Source organism: Macadamia integrifolia, chromosome 10 (assembly GCF_013358625.1).
Source record: "Macadamia integrifolia cultivar HAES 741 chromosome 10, SCU_Mint_v3, whole genome shotgun sequence".
NCBI classification, from domain to species: Eukaryota; Viridiplantae; Streptophyta; class Magnoliopsida; order Proteales; family Proteaceae; genus Macadamia; species Macadamia integrifolia.
Genome location: NC_056566.1, coordinates 16,246,771 through 16,268,287, shown reverse-complemented (window position 1 = coordinate 16,268,287; position 21,517 = coordinate 16,246,771). Strand labels below are relative to the sequence as shown.

Sequence of the window (21,517 nt, the reverse complement as noted above, 5' to 3'; positions counted from 1 at the left end):
CCATGATCCAAAAATAATGGAAATGCTAAAGCAGTATTTGAAAGGAATGTTTAAGATGTCTTCTCAGAGGCCCTAGTCTCCTAGTAGAACCTTGGGATATCCCAGTGAAGATTCATTTTCATCTAGTGTTTGGGGTAGCTAGGATGGTTGGGACTTGGAACCCCAATTTAGGATACTCAAAGATGCTCGGTGGGACTCCTAACTATCCTAAACCAGCCTATGTTTTACAAAACATTGTAGTAGAGTATGGATTTAGGTAAACTTGTCAACTTAGATATATTAATACCCAATGCCCTCCTCTTATAGATAACTATCTAAATCATACCAAATTGAGACATAAACTTTTTGTTATTTCTAACAGTCATCCACTATAGAATCTATGGACTACCCACTTAGTTGTGCCATATGGAATGTGATGTGATAATTCCAATTGTTTGATATATGGGAAGAGTCAAGATGGTTACCTATTAAATTTTAAACTCACAATCACTGATGACTAGGCAATATAATAGAATTATGTCAATCTGGACAGAGACTACGGGCAATCGATTGACCGGAGCACTGCCTGAGGCCATAGGCGATCGATCGGCTGAAACCCCTAGTTGATTGGTGCCTGCCTAGATGAGCTCCAATGACTATATTTTTGCTTCAACGACTCTTGGAGGTCGATCGACTACCGATGGAGGTTGATCGGTAGACCCAAAATATGACTGTTAGACCTAGATTTACTGCCTAAAAAGACCACCTAACATCACCTATAAATATCTCTAATGCTACTCATCAATTAACAATTAATCTTAACTTTAGAGGAGCATTATTTGAGTATTAGAAGTGAGAATTGGTCTATACCATCTCTTGAGTTCAAGCTCTTCATTTTCCATTTAAGAGGAACTCAAAGTTATCTACAAGTCTTCATCTACATCTTGACATTTGCATTGCAAGCATTAAGAAGACTTCAAAAGTACATTCTTTATTACATTGCATTTCATTCATGCACCACATAAGAGGTAACTCTCTTTTATTCCACTTCTCCATTTTCTACTGTACATTTAGTCTCGACTGAACTTAGGTTTGTGTAAGGACCCTCTCATCCTTAAGAGATTGTAAGGACTCTCTCATCCTTGAAAGAGATTATAAGGACCCTCTCATCCTTGAAAGAGATTGTAATGATCATCTTATCCTTAAAAGAGTGTAAGGTAAAGATTTTCCTCTCTACCTACTGTACTGAAAGGGAAGAACTAGTGAAATACCTTACAAGAGGATCTTGTAGGGAGTGGACTAGACTCAGGTTAAGTCAAACCACCATAACTCGAAAATATTTAAATTTCCATTATCATAACTTATTCACCCTCCCCTCTAGGTTATTTCATACAATATATGTATTTTTTTAAAAGGGTGATAAGATGAAAGATATCGTATATTTGCAATTTAGATTTGTTTTTAGTGAGTAACACTACTGGTAAGAAGGGAATTTCATAATTTGAGATAAAAGCTACCAAAATCTTAGGGTCAAGAACAATGTACAAATTCCATTTGTGAGAAAATGAAGGCTACCCAGTTATATGGCTCTAGCACCAATGTGGGAGCGAATAGAAGTGTACACATGCATCCAAGAGGGGAGGGCTCTCAAGGATGGTGTGGTCATTTCAACCTAACCTCCCTATGTTTGGGAGTAGAGGCCACATGACTTAGCAACAATCCCCGGTACAACGATTGTTGGAAAATCAGTTTTTTCGACTCAACTTGCCATCCACAAAACTTAATGACTCACTCGAGTCAAATATGGTTAGTGTAAGTTCTTTGACCAGTGATTGTATAGCTCTTTTGTTTTTCCTCTCTTCTCTAGGAACTAGGTAGAACAACTTATTCTCACTTTCACCTAGAAGTATAGAAGGAAGAAAAATAGTATGACAATCTCAAATGGAAGTTTTAGGTTATGTTTGATAACCAAGAAAAGAATAAAAAAAAAAAAAAAAAAAAGTTGAACTTATAGAGAAAGATACACATAAAATTTTTATGTAATCTTCTTTCTTTCTTTCTTTCTTACTTTCTTTCTTTCTTTTTTTTTTTCAAACATAGCCTATAGTCACTGGATTCTGTTTTATCAATGGCAATTACATCCTCAGGCATTAGCCTTTAATCAATATCATCAAAATCTAATCCTACAATCTATATCCAATCCATAAGAATTCCAAACAAACTAAAGACCTAAATTAGCATCAAGATAGTGGAAGTGATGCCTGATCATGGTTTGAGGAATTGGATTGAATCGATCAATATTGGCCGGATCAAATTAGAATTGGTCTTAACCTATTCCGATTGATTGATACCGTATTGAAAGATTGATAAGGGCGAAACGTAAAATAGTCTCAAAATTGATTTTTTATTTGAAAACAAAAGCAAATCTATCTGATCTTAACTGATTCGAAACGATATGGGATCAATATTGGCCTTAATCAATCCCATTCTAAATACCAGGTATCAAACCATATTCCTTCAACACTTGCTTTGATTCAACCAATCATCAATGGGATCTTGTGTAATATTTTAACTTATCTTTGAGATAGGATCCACTACTCGTACAACCACGTTAGCATCCAACACATGTCTCATCTTCTACCATTATAAGGATAAAGAATGGTATATCTAAAAATAAAAAAGATTGGTGTCAAATGATAACTCGTATGATCCCTTGATCCTACGAGCAGCTGATCTGTTTTCTATCTTCTTCTAGAGTTTTAGTGATCGTGTCCATTGGATCGACTCAGCCAAAGCCTCCCTAAAAATGGCCGCCACCGCCACTTCCTTCCTCCACCCGACCTTCCCCTCCCCAGGCAACAAGAGAACCACCAGAGCCAATACCAAATCCAAAATCTTCCACGTCAGCCCAAGAATGTCTCTCCAGCAGCAGCCGCCGCAGCCGCCGTCGCCGCCGCCGGCCCCAATCACGGACCTCCTCACCACCATCACCGGATTCCTGTGGGGCAAAACCCTCCCTCCGCAGCTCCTCATCTCCACTGTCCGTACAACATGGAATACCACGTGGCAACTGATGATGAAGCAGCTCGCCCCCTCTGATCCCTCCGGCTCATACACTCGTCCCGCCAGTCAATTTCGCGCCAATCTCCAATCAGTTCAAGTTTCCCGCCAAAACCCAAGCGCCCTTCACCTGTATGTGGGATTGTCTTGTCCATGGGCTCATCGAACCCTCATTGTTAGAGCTCTCAAAGGCCTCGAAGAAGCTGTTCCAGTCTCAATTGCTTCTCCTGGAAAGGATGGTTTGTGGGAATTTCGCCAAGTTTCTAGTAGTAGTAACCGGGATGAACTGATGCCGAGCTTGGACAATGCTAATGGATGCAAGACTCTAAAAGAGGTTTATGGGCTTCGTCGTGGAGGTTACAGTGGAAGATCTTCGGTTCCTCTGCTGTGGGATGTTGAGAAAAGAGAAGTAATCTGTAATGAGAGTTCGGATATAATCGAATTTTTCAATTCTGGTTTTGATGGAGTCGCGGGAAGTTCAAGTTTGGATCTTTCTCCACCGTCATTGAAGGGACAGATTAAAGAATGGAATCGGATAATTTATCCTAATGTCAATAATGGGGTTTACAGGTATTATAGGATTCATTCAAATTTCATGCAGTGATAGGTGGTTGTATTGTCATTTGTGATTGTATGTAAGTTGTTCGATGAAATTCCCGACTGGCAGATGCGGATTTGCGCAGAGCCAAGAAGCCTATGATGTTGCTGTCAATGATTTGTTCAGTACACTGGACATGTTGGATGATCACTTGGCCAATTCGCGATATTTATGTGGAGATGTGCTGACTCTTGCTGATGTCTGCCTGTTCACTACATTGATCCGTTTTGATATTGTGTATAATGTTCTTTTCAAATGCACAAAGAAAAAGCTTTTGGAGTATAACAATCTCCATGGATATTTGCGTGATATCTATCAGGTATGCCACCCTTCGCTGATGAACTCAAACTGGTCCTCTACTGTTTTCTGGCGATTTATCTTGAATTGAACTTAAAGGAAACACAGAAGCTAAGTTTTTTAATTGAGAAGTCCTCCCAGGATAAGGTACCTTTGGTTTGGTGACTAGGAGTATCATCCATTTCCATTTCAGTCAATTTCTAAATAGAAATTATTTGGTTGGTAACCTATGATATTCTTGGAAATTTGGAGTTTGATTGACTGCTGGAATTGTTTTTATAAATTTCATTTCTGGTTTTATTTGGTTTTACTTAGAGGAAGAAATTTTAAGACTCAATGCAGATATGTTTTAAAGTTGCTGGCTAGTTCAGGTTGCAAGGTGCCTGAGCTGGTTGTAGCCAGGTTCCAACAGGGCTTCACGGCTTCATCCTTTGTGCGACTTATGCTCCTTCCTCTCTCCTTTTGTGATATCTTTTGTCCTCCCCTCTCCTGTCACTCCCTCGTAGGTTGCCTCTGAGGCTATATGATGTAGAAAAAGCAATTTCAAATCCCATAAAAATGAAAACATAGGCCTTTTGGAAAATTGAATATTGAAGTCTGAGCCTTACTTCCTGTTTTAATAGTATCAGACCAGTTAATGTGAATTCGTTCATCGTCAAAGTGGGTACTAAACTGAAAAGAAACTCCACAAAGCTGAGGTAGGCAGTGGCTCTTCAAGTATAACTCCAGTCCATATCTCTGTTAGATCCTCTTCTGATTCTTCCCAATTTAATTTGGGGTTTCCCCCCCCCCCCTCCCCCCTCCACATCTTTTTTTTCACATTATACTTATCTTCAATAAAAGGAAACCAAAACAATGCAAATATGCATCGGCTCTGGACTTTCCCATACAACTGGTTCCTAGGAGTGAACCCGGCATTTGTTTCTGTTTGTATTAGATACTCCGGTGAGCTGTTTTATTTTTCAGTAGTCGTGTGTATTTATCTTTTTGAAACTAGCCAACTTATTATCAACTTTAAGATTGATTCTAGGGTGAAAGTCTTCTTATATCTGAAGATGCTAGCTTGGTACTGAGTTTTGAGTGTTGATATTACATGCCTGGGGTTCAAACCAAGCTTCATGAATTAGCAAATTCACTTTTTAAAATGGTAAAAAATGAGGGTGGGTCTTTTTTTAATATTCAGTGTCTATTAAGAAGCATACTCATGTAACAAGAATTTATTGCCTGAGCAGATTCCGAAGGTTGCTTCAACTTGCAATTTGGAAGCGATTATGGATGGTTACTTCAAGGTTCTTTTCCCACTGAATCCTGGTGGAATTCGACCTGTCGTCCCCACATGTTGTGAGCATGAAGTACTCTCTAAGCCCCACAACAGGGGATCACCCATATCAATTGGTACATATACAGAGATTCATGTTTCATAGATAGGGTTTCCACCATGTTATCCAGATTGAAGTAATGGATCGTTTAAAGGAGTTTGTAGTATGCAAGTGAAAAAGAAGTGTCATATTTAAAAGAAGCATTAAAAGCTCTGATGATATATGTAAATGAGATTAGGAGGATTTATTTATGTTTATAGGATTAGCAAGAGTGAAATTAAGTGCAAATTTCATGGATATATTTGCCATGTTAGATTTTAATGTCTTTTTTTTTTTTTTGGGGGGGGGGGGTGGTGGGGTGGTAGGGTGGGGGGAATTATAATAACAAATGAAGGTATAAGGAAGCAACTCTACCCTATTATGATCTTTACATTTATTGATGTCTCAAAAGGGAGGGAAAGAATGAGTTCTAAATATTATGTGGTATATTAACAGTACCTATTACAAACTAACCCTGAAGATGCTCTGGATAAAAAATTACCTGTAATTTGAGATTTTTAAAATTTTTAATGAAAAATAATAATTAATATAATAATCCATTGTGAGAGGATGGGGGGGGTGCAGGGGGGGCAGGCTCAAAGAGCCTTTTCCCTTTTTCTTCTCTGAAGGACAGCAGAATGAAAGAAACGGAGTCCCACAAGAATACATCAAATCTGATATTTCAGATCGGGAAAAAGAAAGCTGTATGGTCAAGTGGTTCCTGTGCCCAGACATGGGCATGTGAAATTATCACTCTACCCCTGTGAAAATAAAAATCCCATTCATCTTGATGGCCCTGCACTTTGCGGGATGTGCTCGACCTCCTTGCTTTCCGAATAGCCGGCTTTGGCGATTGCACTTTCCACAAGCCCTATGTTGGTTGGGAACAAGGAAGCTTGACTGAGCACCTCATTCCCATCCTGCCAAGCGGAGACCTGGCTTTCCGGCATCTCAAGCCTAACCTTCTCCTTCACTACTGCCTCAGGGCCATAACCGCCTATTAGTTAGTTAGCAGAGAGTGGAATTGCTGATTGCAGGTTCGAAATGTCTTGAAAGACAATAAGCTGTAAAGAGTAGTTAAACTCCGTCCACAGTGAAGTCATAGGTATAGATTCATTCACAGGCTTAGTAACACTAAACCAAAGCCCTCCACCTTTTCGGTTTGGTAACCATATCTGACGCCTAGCGCGCAGAGAAGCAACAAAACTCTGGTGCGCGTTGAGCTGTCTTTGCTTAGTGCACGCTAGGAGTGGAACTTGCATCATTAATAAAAAGGATCGTAGAGCACCCAACCTAGCAAAGAAAAGGCCTGACCAACACTGAAGAACAGGGGGCGCGCTTTACTCAAATAGGGGCTCAGAAGTTTCTTGTTCGCAATCTAAGCGAAGTTACGGCTTTAGGCGAAGAGCGAGAGCGATTCTATAACTTATATGCGAACTCAAAGAATGGAGAAAGGGAGATATTGAACAGAAGCACAAGAACAAGCAAGGGATTACTTGCTAAAGGAATGCTTACCAAAGGGCATAGCCCTATGTATGTATACTACTGCCAGCCTTTCACTCCTCAAGTCAGGAACTAAGCTACGGATGAGCGCCATTTATCATTCTCAAGGAATTCTCCAAAGCGAGGCTCCTATTTACTCCCTAAGGCTTAGCGCAGGCGAGTCCCGAGCAAGTACGTCATAGAGGCCCCCCATTGATCTCCAATCCAAGAGCATTCTCCGACGACACAGGAGCATTGGTAGGATATTGATAACTGACATGAGTAGGACCAAGGAGAATAGGTGAATTGCCCCAAGCCTTCTTTTCTTTAAAGCATGGATCCCTGCAGACGCTTTTAATCGCTCTGCAGGGACGATCTGGTCGAGATGTGGTGTCAAATCACTTCGATGAGGGATCGCTATGCCACCTGTCCTTATACTGGGCATACTCTGTTGCTAAGCTCACTGTAGGTCAGAGAGGCCTGGGACCTTCCTTTCATGGAAATAGGCTCTTTATTTCCCTCTTCCCTTCTTCAGCCAAAAAAGCCTTAAGGCTTGTATAATTAAGCTCATATATCCAATTATTGAACTGGGCTAGGATTAGATTTGGTTTCACTTACTGTTTTTGAGAATCAGATTATTTCTTGGGACCTAAAGGGCATAGTATGTCAGGGTATCAGATGAGGTGCAGCTCAGAATCAGCTTCCAAGCAACTCAGATGTTATTCCTAAGCATGAAGCAGCCCATAGTCTTTTAGAGTATTCACATGGAAAAAGGGCATGCCCCAGATTTTTAGGCTGAGTGACAAAGAGAGCTCTCCATCGGTATACTTTAATAAACCTACTGATTAGAGCTCTAGAGGGGAGAATGTTATGCAGGCAACTCAATAGGAAGTAAAGGAAATTGGGCTGCAAGGGAAGCTTCCAAAAAACTTTCCAAAGGGAAATCATCAGGCTAGTTATGTTGTGAGGCTATCTTGGCATTGAAGGCCTATTTTGTAGAGAAACCTTCGCCCAACTCTAGGATAAATTACCAGAATTGCAGGTGTTGATAGCTAATGGTTCTAGGGATTTTGTTAAGGAGACACAGGGCAGAAGGGCAGACTGATTGGGTTGGGTAAGGCAACAAAAGCCACATATGTGTGGTTTGTGAATGCAGTTCAGAGTGAGACTTCTCGGAAACCAATCCAAGGTGATGAGATTCACCAATTGAATAGTTAGGCTATGAACCATATCAAGTTTCTTGTAGATGGTGATTCAGTGAATCGACTTCTTGAAAGCTGGGTCGATGGTGAGGAAGGAGATGATAATAAAAGCTAATGGCTCTTCTGATTAATAACTGTAAAAGATGAAAACATTTTCTACTACCCTACTGCAATTAGTACCCATTAGGTACACAAATAGAACCAGTTTCAAAAGTCATAAAAAACATTGATTTTGCTTTTCGAAAAACTAAAACTGAACCAGTTGAACCAGCAACTTCTACAACTTAAAGGTCAATGTAGCCAAGCCCTATATTCTACAACACTACAGTTGAAAGTAATAACCAACCCCTCTATCTACAAAGCCATATACAATTCCTCAAAATTCCTGCCGACGAGCCTGTTATCCAGCAGGAACCTCACTCTAGCATATTTATCCTCAATGTCTTCCCAAGTCCTCAAGATACAGTTGTTCAGCAGTCAGGCTTGCACGTTGATCACCTCAAGGTTACCGATTTGCCTCCTGTACCACAAAGTAGTAACTGTGAGGGTAAAAACATATGTATTTTCTTACGTATTAAGAACACAGTCAGAACGTCTGAAGTCTACACTGCAATTTTCTGGTTTAAGATATGTAAGGAGGTTTCAATTTCAGTCAAGTTTGCCAAAGTAGGCACAAACACAAGATACAGCAATACCCCTTTACTGTTCCTTCATCCCTAATATTACATTGGGAGAGAGATAGGCACACCACCCGCATGCCACACGCTAGTGAGCGGCACTAATGAGGGAACAGGACAGGGCATCATACAGGAGGGGCAGGGGTCATTTCAAAGTGGGAACGAGAGAGAGAGAGAGAGAGAGAGAGAGGCTGTGGCATGCCAAGCCTTTTCCCTTTTATTTTATATTGGAATATACATAAATTTTGTTCCAAATGCTTAGTTAAGCCAATGATATTTTCTAGATTTTCTTCTCATGAGTATTGAGCATCTGAGTCTCTGAATCCTTCTATGAGACTAACTTTTCCAGCAACTGCTTTAGCCTCTATAAAAACATTGACTCCAACAGACTTTCGATTTTTGACAAAGTTAAACAGTAAATTTTCAATCATATCCTCGAGACAAATGGGGTCATTCTTTAACTGTAGAATCAAAGAGTGGTTGATCACTGCAGATTCTGTATATTACAGAATTAACCTAACAAGAAAACTGCAAAACCATCAGATCTTTTCTCCCCTCATAATTCCATACCCATTGCATTGGCATGCATCCCTCTCCAGCACAAAGTCTGTATGGGGAACTAGCAGCACGCTTCTAAGGCCTAGATTCAAAAATTGTATCGAAATAAGCAGAATCAGAATCGGCGGACCCCGGCTCCAATTATGCTCAATGCCTGCAACCCTCTTTTGAATCATCCATGAATGCACTTAGATCTTTATTTTATTTTATTTTTTTTCTCCTTTAAGTCTGTAATATAGAAAATAATAATAATAATAATAATAAGTCTTAAAATTAGAACTCAAAAAAAAGATAGATCTATGGATATCTTTTCTTCTTCTTCTTTATTCCCAATTTCTAGGATTCCAGCTGATTCTCTTATTCCGGGTTTTTAAACCTTGTTCTTAGGATTGTGTCCACCACATCATGATAGAAGAGAGGATACTTACTGGCTGAATGCTTCATGTCTCGACATAACTTGCTTTTACAGCGACACCGAAATGCCTTCACAGGGTGTTTATGATCATCAAAGTCTATCCCATAGTCCTGCAATTCATAGCATATGTCTGACATCATAAATATCGACATAATTACTAAAAGTAGAGTAAAAGCCGATATTCCACAATGAATATCTTATATGAGTTATAAGATAAAACCGATGTTAGGTGCATCTTGACAAGAACACAACCTCATTTAGAAAAAAATATAATGTAGCAGAATCACCTTCTGTGTGGTGACATTCGGAAAGACACCCAAATAGAAAGATCAAACACAAGGAGTTCACTCTTATAACCAAACATTAACACTCCATGGACTGTCATGTGGAAATACCAACAAGGGTGAGCAGATGAGATGCATTATAACATGGTAGACACCAGTAAGGTAGCTGATCTGCAGGTGAGGAATTTTGCAGCCCTATCTCAGACAAGGAGAATCATCGAGAGGTATCACAGAAGAAACAAAGTTGGACAGATAAACCATTAGAGACCCTTTTCAGCAACGGGAGTTGTAAGACAGTTGATCAGAAAACAGAAAGAAGAGCTAAAAAAATTTTTTAGGGCCCGTTTGTTTAGGGGGGAGGGTGTGGTGGGATAGTTGTCAAACTAGATACCACATGGTGGGGTGAAGAACAGAGAAGTAAAATTGAAGGGTAGTTGGACTTGCCCATCCTGAATGTTTTGTCAGTTGTGTAAGAAAAAAAACCAAAGAGGAGAGACGGGACAAAGCTAGAGGAGTCAAATCAGCTAGGCCGGGCCGGTTACGGTCGGGCCAAATTGGTCTACCCCACTTTAGGACCTCAAACCGTGACGAGCCTGTTAAAGTAATCAGTCCTCATAGGCTAGGCATGGTCCCATTTATAGACGGTCAGTCAGCTACCAATTGTTAGTCGGGCTAACAATTATCGGACTAAACAGGCTGAAGAGGCATTCATCTCTAAACATGCTTTAAACATGTCAATATGAGTAAACAGGCTCTAAATGAGCAGTAAGTAGGCTCTAAACAGGCTTTAAATATGTCAGGCTATAAATCAGACGGTGAGGGTGGGGCGCACTTTGGGTAAACCCTTGGACCAGGAACGACCAAATGTTAATCGTGCTGGGCTGGTTTCGGGTTTCCGGCCTGCCGGTGCGGGCTTGGAATTGACACCTCAAGGAGAAGTAACAGATTTCCTACAGATTCTTCTCGGAGGCAATTCAAGTAGAAGTTTCTCCAACAGAGGCAGTTCCTCTTCCCATCATCCCGTAAGCATCCCAGCTCAATGAGCGGTGATTTTCTTCTCAAGTTCCTGCAGATTCTTAGCAGAGAGAGGGGAGCTCAAGCTGGAATCTGATTTCAGCAAATTCTTCTCAAGTTCCTGCAAATTAGAATCATGATTTCACCACTTTGATGGGTTTCTCAGCAAGAAACTTGAATTGAGGAAGGAGTCTGTTTTCATTGGTTTCTCCAATGGTCTTCACCTCTGAAGCTGAGGAAGACGTCTTCAAGGAGAGCAAAATCCTTCCTCTTTTTTCCAAAATCAATTCAAAGGGACTTCAGGTTGGACACCCAAAAAATGAAAAAACCTTCGCCAATGAGTCCGATTCTTCTAGCAGACAGAGAGATAGAGATCCCTTTCTTCCCCTCCCATTTCTGAGTTCTTTGTTTTATGAGAATGAAAATAATCATTATCAAAGACAATGCAAATATTGATTCAGTTGCCTCTGTCCAGAAACAATGATCTGGGGCAGAGATGCAGGGCCTCCAGTGCTTTCATCATTAAATCCAGAAACAATGAAACATGCCCTCCAGTGGTTGTGTTTCAGACACCTTCGTCCATGAGATGAAGAAGATGAAGAAAACAAAGAGAAAATGACCCTTGCTCTCAACTTCCCTGCAAAAGTCCCACCAAGTCAGTGGGACTTTGAGAGAGCTGGGGCGCAGAAGCAGGGCACCGACAGCAAACCCTGACTTACCGAGACTATCTGCTTAATCTCCCACTCCATGCAACCAAACGACACTTTTTTTTTTTCTTTGAAAATCAGACAATGTTCGCACCCCAGAAAAACCCCTCTAAACATGCGGGCCCTTACAGAAAGTGGTCTGAACTCTGACGAGGCCACCAGAAATCTAGTAGAAAATGGGAATGGTATGGAGCTTGCACTACCTTCAAATGACAGGAAGTGATTAATAGAGGTGATGGAAGAGCCACAATTTAGAATCTGTATGACTAGTGGCAACAGTAAATGCTATCATGTCACGGTCAACCTACAGAAAGGACAGTATGTATGCTGAATGAAGAAAGTAAAGAGTGCGATGGGGAAGGACAGGAGCAATACACCACTGTGTCGGACCTCTTGGTGATGAGTACATAGACCAATAGTGATGATCAAGACAAAGAGAATGAGATGGTTGAGATAAAAGAAATGAAACAAGCTGAGAAGGTTGAGGAATAAATAGAGGAACGTAAAAAGCAAGTTCTTTGATTTTAAGGAGTTGATTTTGTAACCATTCAGCTTATTTATCCATCCAATAATACCTCTGGTACACCTCAAATGGAATGCAATTTCCCTTCCAATACTCTTTTCATAAATGATAAATGGATCATAACTTTTCATTTGGCAGTTCAGGCAATTGCCAGGTGTGACTGGGTGATGGGAGACCTGCCCAGTCCCAGTTGATCGAAGTAAATATCATGGAAACAAAAGTGATTGCAGACGACCTTAATGGAGCATAAACCACTTATCCCACTTACCCAGGTAAGCTCTTCCAAAGCATCTATGTTTCTTGTTGTGAAGAAGGCAAGCTGCATAAAAGACCACAGTCAAACCTTACTATGCCCTAGTTCCTCAGAAAATTCAAATACCACTGAAAACAAAGCATATAGAAATCAATGCGCAAAGATACTCTGGCAGCATACATGATAATAATGATGATCCGGTGTCTCCACTTCCACTGGAATCTCGACCATGTTGGCATCTAAACATCTGCAGAAATCAAAAGGAAAATGACTAGAAATGAGAATCACAAAAGATCAAAGAGAAAATGAATAAGAGCAATTATTTCTCTCCTAACCATCTATTCAAAAATGAGAAAAGAAACAGTCCCACCAAAACAATAGGATATTAATAGCACCAACCAATATGTGGATTAGAGGCTCAAGATGATTAGAGCTTCAGAAGAATAATGTCATATTATAATTAACTTTGTCAAGAAAAGAAAAATAAACAGAATTTGTATCAGTTGGTAATAGGCACTGCCAGGAATGCCAAGGACCCTGAAACACTTCCAATAGGCAGGTGAAAGACCTGGCAAACATTGACTAAATAGAGAAAAGCCAATTATTGCTATCCATGTGGTATCAGAAAAGTGACAAGCCATCTCTATGCTGACAGCAAATCATAAAACAAATTAGGTGTCTTCTTGGAATATAATCCACATAGAAGGAGATATGGTTTACCTAATATAGTTATTTTTAACAACAAAAAAGATCCCTCTGCCTTCATTGTAAAATCACCTTCTATCCCCCATATTGTTCCTCTCATATCAGTTCCATTTCAGTAGTAAGATATGAGTGAGGGAGACAAAGATTGATTCCGATAGTGATGTTGACTACATTCTTGCTTATATATAGACTTAGACAGAGATAGAGGTAGAGGCAAGAGGGCAGATAGTTGAGTTACACATGCGCAAGAGCACGTAAAGAAAGATGGGGAGAGAAGCTAGTTCCATTAAAGCAGTTGCACCATAGGCAGATCCTGATAGTTCTTCAACACAAGATAATAAAGATTGGGAGAGGAAAAAACAACAAAAACAGATACAGAAATAGAAGCATACAAAGTTTCCCTACTAGAGATCGCAGAGTGTGAGGGGAGCCCCAACCCCAGTAGATGAGGAAGTCATTGACATCTTTGAGCAATATCTTGCAGTTTATAGGGCTCAGAGTAGTACAAAAGAGAGTTAAAAGCACGTGTTGTCCTAATGGAAGGGTGAAGTGGGCAATGCCGTGTCAAAGTAGTTCTTTACCACAATATCCCAGCACATGCTACTGAGGGACCCTACTATCAGAATATACTAGACATTATAGGGCAGGCTAGGGCAAGCTTATGAATGTATATTTGCCAGGTTATCTAGTGGACCACGACGCATGTTCAAACAATGTGGAGAGTGACAAGATTAACAAGGAGATAGATGTTTCTTCTTTGTTTGGCACACTTGGAGGCCTTTGTTTGAAGGGAAGTAGTGGACACACAGGATAGTGGTGTAGTTACCAGGTTGACACTGAGAGGGGGTGAACAATTTCTACAAATTCTCCCAAAAATCTCATAACCCAAATCCTGGCTCTCCCCTTTGGATTTCCAATACTAGTATTTTGACTGTTCTTGCACTGCCACTCTTGCAATAGTTGATTACAAATTTACAATACTATTGGTACTGAAATGACCACACTGATGCTAACACTGGCACTGACGGCACTATCTCGTATATGGCACATACACATACACACAGTCGTATGCACCTCCACCTCGCAACCACCATGTGACCAGGTCTACCAGAGGAGCACACCCATCATACATTCATACACATATGCAGAACATTCTAAAAATGAAAGCACATACCCACAACAATAGATATACGTGGTTCGGCCAACTGCCTACATACATGGAGCAATACCCTACCTAGGTTTCGTATTTTGCTCAATACTCAAGTAGCTTGTGACTACAATATAGTCCAAATGCTATGACACCTACTTCAACCTAAGAGTGCATTCATACTAGGGTTTCACCCCTTACAATGTGTATGATAAGCAATGTGAATACAAGTCCCTCCCGCAAGCCTTAGGTTATACAACATTGACAACCTAGGTCATAAAATATAGGACTTGAAGGGTAGAGATAACCTTCCCTTGGCAATCAAAAGTTGGAGAGCTTTTCAGTGGTCTCAAGATGTACATTGGAATCTTCAACTGGCCCCCTTTTTGCCGGGGAAACTTGAATCATCAATTGTGAGTGTGGTGGTCCCCTCTGTCTTCTTCTTCTTCTCTCACATACAATAAACTCCTTTTGTTTTCAACGAAAGCTCAACTACCATCTTCCAGCTTTCAATGGAGTCTTCATTAACTCCCATAATGGTATATGAGGGTGGAGTTATAGCATTCAATAAATGAAACTCTTCCTTGTAGGGTTTTCGTCACATAACGTGCACAGGAGCTCACCTCGTCTCCCTTCTCTTCCTCTTTCTCTTCACTTCTTCCTTCACTTTTTCTTTTTTCTTAGCTTTCTTAAATGAATAAGCATTAGCACATAGCTACCAAGCTAGATCTTCATCAATGAAACACATAAAACCCCACTTGAAGTAGATGGAACTCATTCAATGCATAGGGATACTTTCCTTTTTAATTTCCATGCATTTTTCTCACACAACATCCTGTTTTTCTTGCAGGGATGTAGAGCTTGCTTAGCTAAAGAAACAGCACTTTGAACGAGCTGAATTGGATTTGAAATGAGAGAGCTATGACTCTCCAATGATTGGCCACTCAAAGGACTTCAAAAGGAATCTTGAAGTTCAAATCTGTGAACCTGCGAATCACATAAAAATCGAGTGAACTTGAGCCCTCGGATGAGAATCCCAAAAGCATATGAAATCCGCACCTTCAGCTCTTCCCAATGGCGGAAATCAAGGATCAACCAGATTGTTTTGTTTGTCAGATGGGAATTACTTGAGATAAGCAACCTGACATATAAAAAGGTAAATGACACCTTTCGATTCCTCATAGGTGGCCATAGGCGGCCACATTTGGAATCTAAAAATTGGATAGTTGGATTTTAATAAAAGAAAACGGCTCAGATTCCTTCATAGGGAATCACAGTGATGTTATAAATGCATATTTAACGTTATGCATAAGAGATGATTGCATGTGATGTGGTGCATTAAATTTCACTCACCCAGCCAATATAAGAAACGGGCTATTGGAATCTTTGACTTCAAGCTTCAAGAAACCGAATTAGCATGAGGCCCCTCCATATTTTGGTTGAATTTGATAGGGGCAGCCAACTATTGATAATACAAAAACAAACTCTTGTAATCATTATTGCTTACAAAGAGCATTTAATGTTTGAAGCTATCAAAGCCTCTTAGTGGAGAACACTTGGCAGGCTCGTAAAGCCTTAGCCATTTTAAGGCTCCAAATTTAGCCATTTGAAGCTTTGCTACGCAACACCCATGCACGCATGCTGCCCCCTTGAGGCCATGCCACATCATCACTTATGCAACCTCACATGACATGCATGTTACATCTCATAAACCCATCAACCATCACACTTGCCACTTAAGCACCACCTTGCCACATCATCAATAAAAAAATTTGTTACTGCTACCAACATATCAGGCGGGGTCCACATCGCTTTGAAATACACACAAACTCCCCCTTAGGCAGTTCATCGAGCACATTTAACATGTTTGAGAAACCGAACGAAACTGATCACATCTTTCACGAAGGAACTCGGATTACGCCGAAACAAGTTGACTTGGTTAACGATTCATAGAACTACTCTACAACCCTCCAGCAAGGTTCAAGGTATCGGGTTTCAACCCTTGGGGAGACCGAAATTTCAGTCGAAACATGAAAATTTTCGATGAAACCAGGGAATTTTCCTTATTTTTTGTGTACATCCTATTTTAGATATTTCTAACACATTCACATCATTAGTTTCATTAAGAAAAAAATAATAAAACGAAAAAAAAAAAATACACACACAGTCATACTTGGTGAACCAAAGGTTCGGTAATCATTACGCTGAGTTGTTGACTGAAATATGTTGTAGGTAAATTCATTTTCAAAAACAGAAGAAAAAAAAAATTGGCCACTGTGAATGCGTAGATTGGGTCCTCCTAAGTAACATATAAAAAACTTACATAATTCTACTCTATTTACAAGTATATTCTATTAAAAAAAAAAAAACAATTTTTGGGGAAGTTGGGACTTATCTTTTTGGTCCAAACTGTCTTTCTTATATAGATAAAGCAAGAACCACCCTTGGATTCAACTTTGTTAGGAAAAAAAATGAAAATCTCCACTATTTCCCCAAGTTTCCCACTCCTAGAGTAAAAAACTAAGAAAAATGGTCAAATTCTGCTAAAGAAGGCTTCGGTTTCTTTTCAAACTAACTTATATAGGACCTAGTTCAACCCAAAGGGTCAAACCAATTGGTTTGGTCGAAATTTCCCATGTTTCGGTTAATTTGGTCAAAACATGTCGAAACATAGTCGAAACATGTGACTTTTAAAAGTCACAGGACATTGTTTCGACCTATGGGGATACGGACGAAACCTGCAAAATGACTATAATACCCTTGAAACTTGCACTGGCCATAAATTTCTCACTCAAAGTCGGATTGAGGTGATTCCAGATGTGTTAGAAAGAATATGAAACATCGTACAACTTTCCAAAAGGAGTCAACTATTGAAACTGACATCTTAAAAGATTGAAATGTCTTGAGCATAAATTGGCCAAAAATGCTGCAACTTGCATGGAAATTCCAAACAAATAGTACCAAGTACCAACACATCCTGAAGGAGAAACCTTAGGGAAGAAAGGGGAAATCAAAGTAGAGAGGGGGAATGAGGGGAATCACAGTCTCACTAGTGCACAAACTCAACATCTTCATTCAATAATCAAAATCACTCTAAGTCTTCCATCGGTTACAGCCTATATATAGGAAAATAGGAACATGAAATTAGAAACTTAACTGAAATGGAAACTAGCCTAACTAGAAAACAACCATAAAAGGAAACCAATGCAAGGATATGTATCCTAACTCCTACATTCAAATCTGAAAAATAAAAGGCATGAAATAAAATACTAAGTAACTACTAATTTTATCCCAACCCTTATTGGACCAAAACCCTAGGCTGGACCGGTTCTTCTTGCCTCTTGGCTTCCAAAGGTGGTCATGTTGGTCCAACCAAGTAAAGGCAGTTGTATTTGCATCAACTCTCCTCCTCTGAAAAGAACTTGACTCCATCGAGTTAGGAAAAGGACCAAGGAGACCGTCTGAAGGAATACGCTAAATGAGGAACAATCTCACCATCTTCTTGAGCTTAATTTCAGGGAGATCTTTGGCATGATGAAACTTCATAGTCTTGTTGGCATGCTTGAAAGCATAGGTATTGGCATAGCCACAATGCTTTCCTTTCTTGTCAAACAACCAAGGTCGACCAAGAAGGATATGGCGCACCTTCAGAGGGAAGACGTCACATTGGACTGTATCCTTAAATCCAATAAAAAAGAATATGTGACCAAACACTTATCTGTGATTTTGAGATTAGTGCTCACCCAAGCTATTTGGATGTGGCTCTATGATGCAGTTGGGCGATGGGTCTAGGGAAAGTTGGTTTTAGAAACGATTTCTTTTGGTATTATTTAGCTTCTAATTTTAGATTCTCTTCCATTTTAAATTAGTTACCATTTTGATGCTTGAGTTTTCTTTTATAAGCCATGTAATACTCTAGTAACGAACAGATTTTGAAGAATTGACTGAAATTGAATGAATTTATTTTCACCAAAGACCCTTCTTTCTGAAGTTTTGTTTTAAAATTTTCCTTAGTCTGAAATTAATTTCAGAACCACCCCTTTATCCTAATTTTAATTCCTGTTAAGTCCTCTGTCAATTATTTCACTCTAAAAGGCTCCTAAATTGTACTAGAATTTACAAGAATGCCCCTCCACCAATAAATTGAGTTATTTTTTATTCTTGCGGGCCCTAAGCGATCCGATTTAAGTCCTTGAAATCCGTATCCACATCAAGTGGTATCAGAAGAAATTTCCTGCAATTATCTAACCATGGCAGGTCACATCACCAATGTTGAGTTGCACAAATTAGATCGTGAGTTAGCTGAGAATCAACAGAATACTGATGCTAGGCTTGAGAAGAATGAAGCTAAGTTTAACAAGTTTATGGAAGAGATGGCTCTGCCTTCATGAAGAGGTCCGACAAGCGAGCTGAAGAAGGATCCTCTACACTACCTCCTCAGATCAACACTTTAAGATCAAAGATACACCTCAGAGGTAGCAACTTAATCCAGTTGTCCCCCAAGATGCTACCCAGCAATTTTCTGACAGAGATTATGGCATCAAAGTTGAGATTCCAGAGTTCAGTGGTGAAAAGGGACCTGAAGAATTCCTCGACTGGCTTACTAAAGTGGAAAGAATTTTTGCATATAAGTCTCTTCCAGGCGTGAAGAAGTGTGAACTCATTCTCACCAAGTTTATTGGGTATGCATGTTCATGGTGGGATGATGTACTGCATACAAGGTTTGTCAGAAGACTTGGACCCGTTACCAATTGGGAGATTGTTGAGATTGTCGCTAATCCCGATAAGGGATTAGCGTTGGGTTCTCTGGGCTGATAGGGGCAATCTTGTCCTATCGGCCCCTCTTTTGGTCTTTAGGGTTAACTGTGTTTGGGGGCTATTCTTGTAATTGTCTATTATATTTTTTATATATATTATAGAGAGAGCCTGCGATCAATCCATCCTGGACAGATCGCAGGTTGCTCTCAACTTTTGGGACTACTTGTGATTTATCCTTTCTTTCTCTTCTCTTTCTCTTTCTTTTCTTCTTCTCTTTTTCTTGTTTACTAGTTTGGTTACGGGAATCTGGGATTGTAACATGGTATCAGAGCTTCTGTAATCAAATCGATTTTTTAGGTCAACATTCTCTGCTGATTTCCACCTTGCGCTATCCTCTCTGGTGCGCAGCCACCCTTTGCTGCATCTACTGTGATTGTTTGGCCTAGTTATGATGATGTAAAGGAAATCAGGCCTTTCTACCACTACTACATGAATTAATTTTGTTTTTTGAAGTCACTGAAGCCCCCTCTGTGATACTTTATGGCCGCTGCCCATATGTTTGGGTTTTTTGTCACTGCTGCCCTATAGTTGCACTTCTACACTGCTGATCTTTGAAGTCGCTGCTGCCTGCTGCCCTATCTACCTCTCTACTATTTTTTGAAGTTGTTTTTGGTGTTCCCATCAAGGTCGACTCGTCCCCAACAGCTGCCCCTATTGCCTAAATATTTTTTTTGTGATTCTGTGGTATTCGATTGCTACTTGGCTGCTGGTCTTCAGATCTGATTGGTGTGTGCATCATATTTTGTTGTCTCTGCGACTACTTGCTCGTCATATTCTTTGGTTTTCATGGCTGAGATCAAAGAGACTACCCCTACTACTACCCCTACTACTGCCTCTTCTAGCTCGGACAACATTAATGTCCAGATTACTTCTGTCAAGCTCAAGGGAAGCTCCAACTACCTACTTTGGGCTCAATCGGTGAAGGTGTACCTGATGGCTAAGGTATACCACTTTTGATCCTCCTTTATCTTCAGCCACTAGTTATGATGACAGGCTAAAGGAGAATGCCCTCATTTTAATCTGGTTATGGAACAATATGGAACCAGATGTGGCTGTCAATGTCATGCTCCATTCCACTGCAAAGGGAGTATGGGATGATTTGCAAGAAACATACTCAGGAAAAGAACATAACAAGAATTTATGATATTTACGAGAAGCTATTTCAATTTTGTCAGTCTGACAAATCTCTTTTGGAGTAATACAGTACATTGAGGGGAATGATGGAAGAACTCACTGTTTTTCAGCCCTTGACCACTGATATTGATAAGCTGAAGGCTCAGCGTAATGAGTTTTTTGTCTCCAAGTTCTTGGCTGGTCTGAATAATGATCTAAAGGTAGTAAAGGATCACTTACTTGCAGGTGACACAGTTCCTACTCTGAATGATGCCTACTTCCGATTGCAGAGAATCACCTCCTCACCCAAATCTGATTTGTCTTCCAAAGACAACTCTGCTTTTGTTGCTAACCGTGGACGTGGTCACAATCGTGGGGGAGGACGTGGGTCCACTGGTCGAGGTTCTAGTGGACAGCCCTCTGATCGTGCTGCTAGGCAGTGCACGTATTGTGGGAAGCTCAACCATATTGTTGAGACTTGCTGGGCAAAGCATGGCAAGCCAGAATGGGCAACCCAGTTAGCCAATCATGCAGTGTCGGATGATGGTACTGACACAATGTCTTCAATTGCTACTAAGCCTACACATTCTTCAGGAGATTCCTCTACCAGTCTGCGCAATGACATCAATCAATTGCTCCAGCGCTTGCACACCCTTGAGGCATCGTCTAATACATCCAATGGTGCGTCTATATCCGCTGCTACCCTAGCCCACACAAGTACCTCAGCCCTTCTTACTACTACATCTACCCCCTGGATCATTGATTCAGGTGCTTCTGCCCATATGACCGGTAAGTCATCACTTTTTAAGGACTTTTCTACTAGTTCCAGTTCTAATTCTGTGATCCTTGCTAATGGTGCTTCAACACCGATTCTAGGTCATGGTTCCCCCATCCATAAACTTATCCTCTGCCATACATATTCCTCAATTTCTATTAAGTCTTCTCTCTGTGAGTCAATTAACCAGGTTCGTTAAATTGCTCAGTAACATTATTTCCTTCTTACTATGTTTTTCAGGATCTTCACACGAGGAAGACGATTGGTGGAGGGCGTGAAAAGAATGGATTATATTACCTCAACAACAGCTGTCCAACCTCTTCTGCTATTGCTACGGCTGTTGGGGACGTTACTCCCTTCCAATGGCATTGTTGTTTAGGCCATTTGTCGCTTTTTAGGTTACAGTTTTTATTTTCTAGTTTTAAGTCTGCTCTTAAGTTAGAGTGTGAGGCTTGTGAGTTAGGGAAACATCACCGTGTGTCATTCCCATCTCGCTTTGTGTCTCGTAGTTCGTCTTTATTTTCTTTAGTCCATTCTGATGTATAGGGTCCT

The 21,517-nt window shown here is 40.3% G+C and overlaps 2 protein-coding genes across 7 annotated transcripts in view; one reads left to right on the top strand and one right to left on the bottom strand.

Annotated features, from left to right (window-relative positions):
• Positions 1-2,676: 2,676 nt before the first annotated feature.
• On the top strand, positions 2,677-5,552 carry LOC122092013 (glutathionyl-hydroquinone reductase YqjG). Its single transcript, XM_042662296.1, has 3 exons — positions 2,677-3,609; positions 3,707-3,956; positions 5,167-5,552. Exons 1-3 carry the CDS (start codon positions 2,786-2,788, stop codon positions 5,356-5,358), a joined length of 1,266 nt encoding a protein of 421 aa, XP_042518230.1. The 5' UTR covers positions 2,677-2,785; the 3' UTR covers positions 5,359-5,552.
• Positions 5,553-8,075: 2,523 nt separating this feature from the next.
• Positions 8,076-21,517, bottom strand: part of LOC122092010 (probable inactive histone-lysine N-methyltransferase SUVR2) — a 29,672-nt gene continuing 16,230 nt past the window's right edge. For 5 of the 6 annotated variants that reach the window (XM_042662286.1, XM_042662290.1, XM_042662287.1 and 2 more), the window contains 4 exons: positions 12,588-12,654; positions 12,423-12,473; positions 9,640-9,736; positions 8,076-8,496 (listed from right to left, as the gene is read on the bottom strand). In XM_042662286.1, coding sequence (XP_042518220.1) covers positions 8,471-8,496; positions 9,640-9,736; positions 12,423-12,473; positions 12,588-12,654 — 241 coding nt within the window. In that variant the 3' untranslated portion in view covers positions 8,076-8,470. Of the gene's footprint in view, positions 8,497-9,639; positions 9,737-12,422; positions 12,474-12,587; positions 12,655-14,914; positions 15,247-21,517 lie in introns of those variants that run through there. The other variant, XM_042662291.1, reaches the window with a different exon arrangement.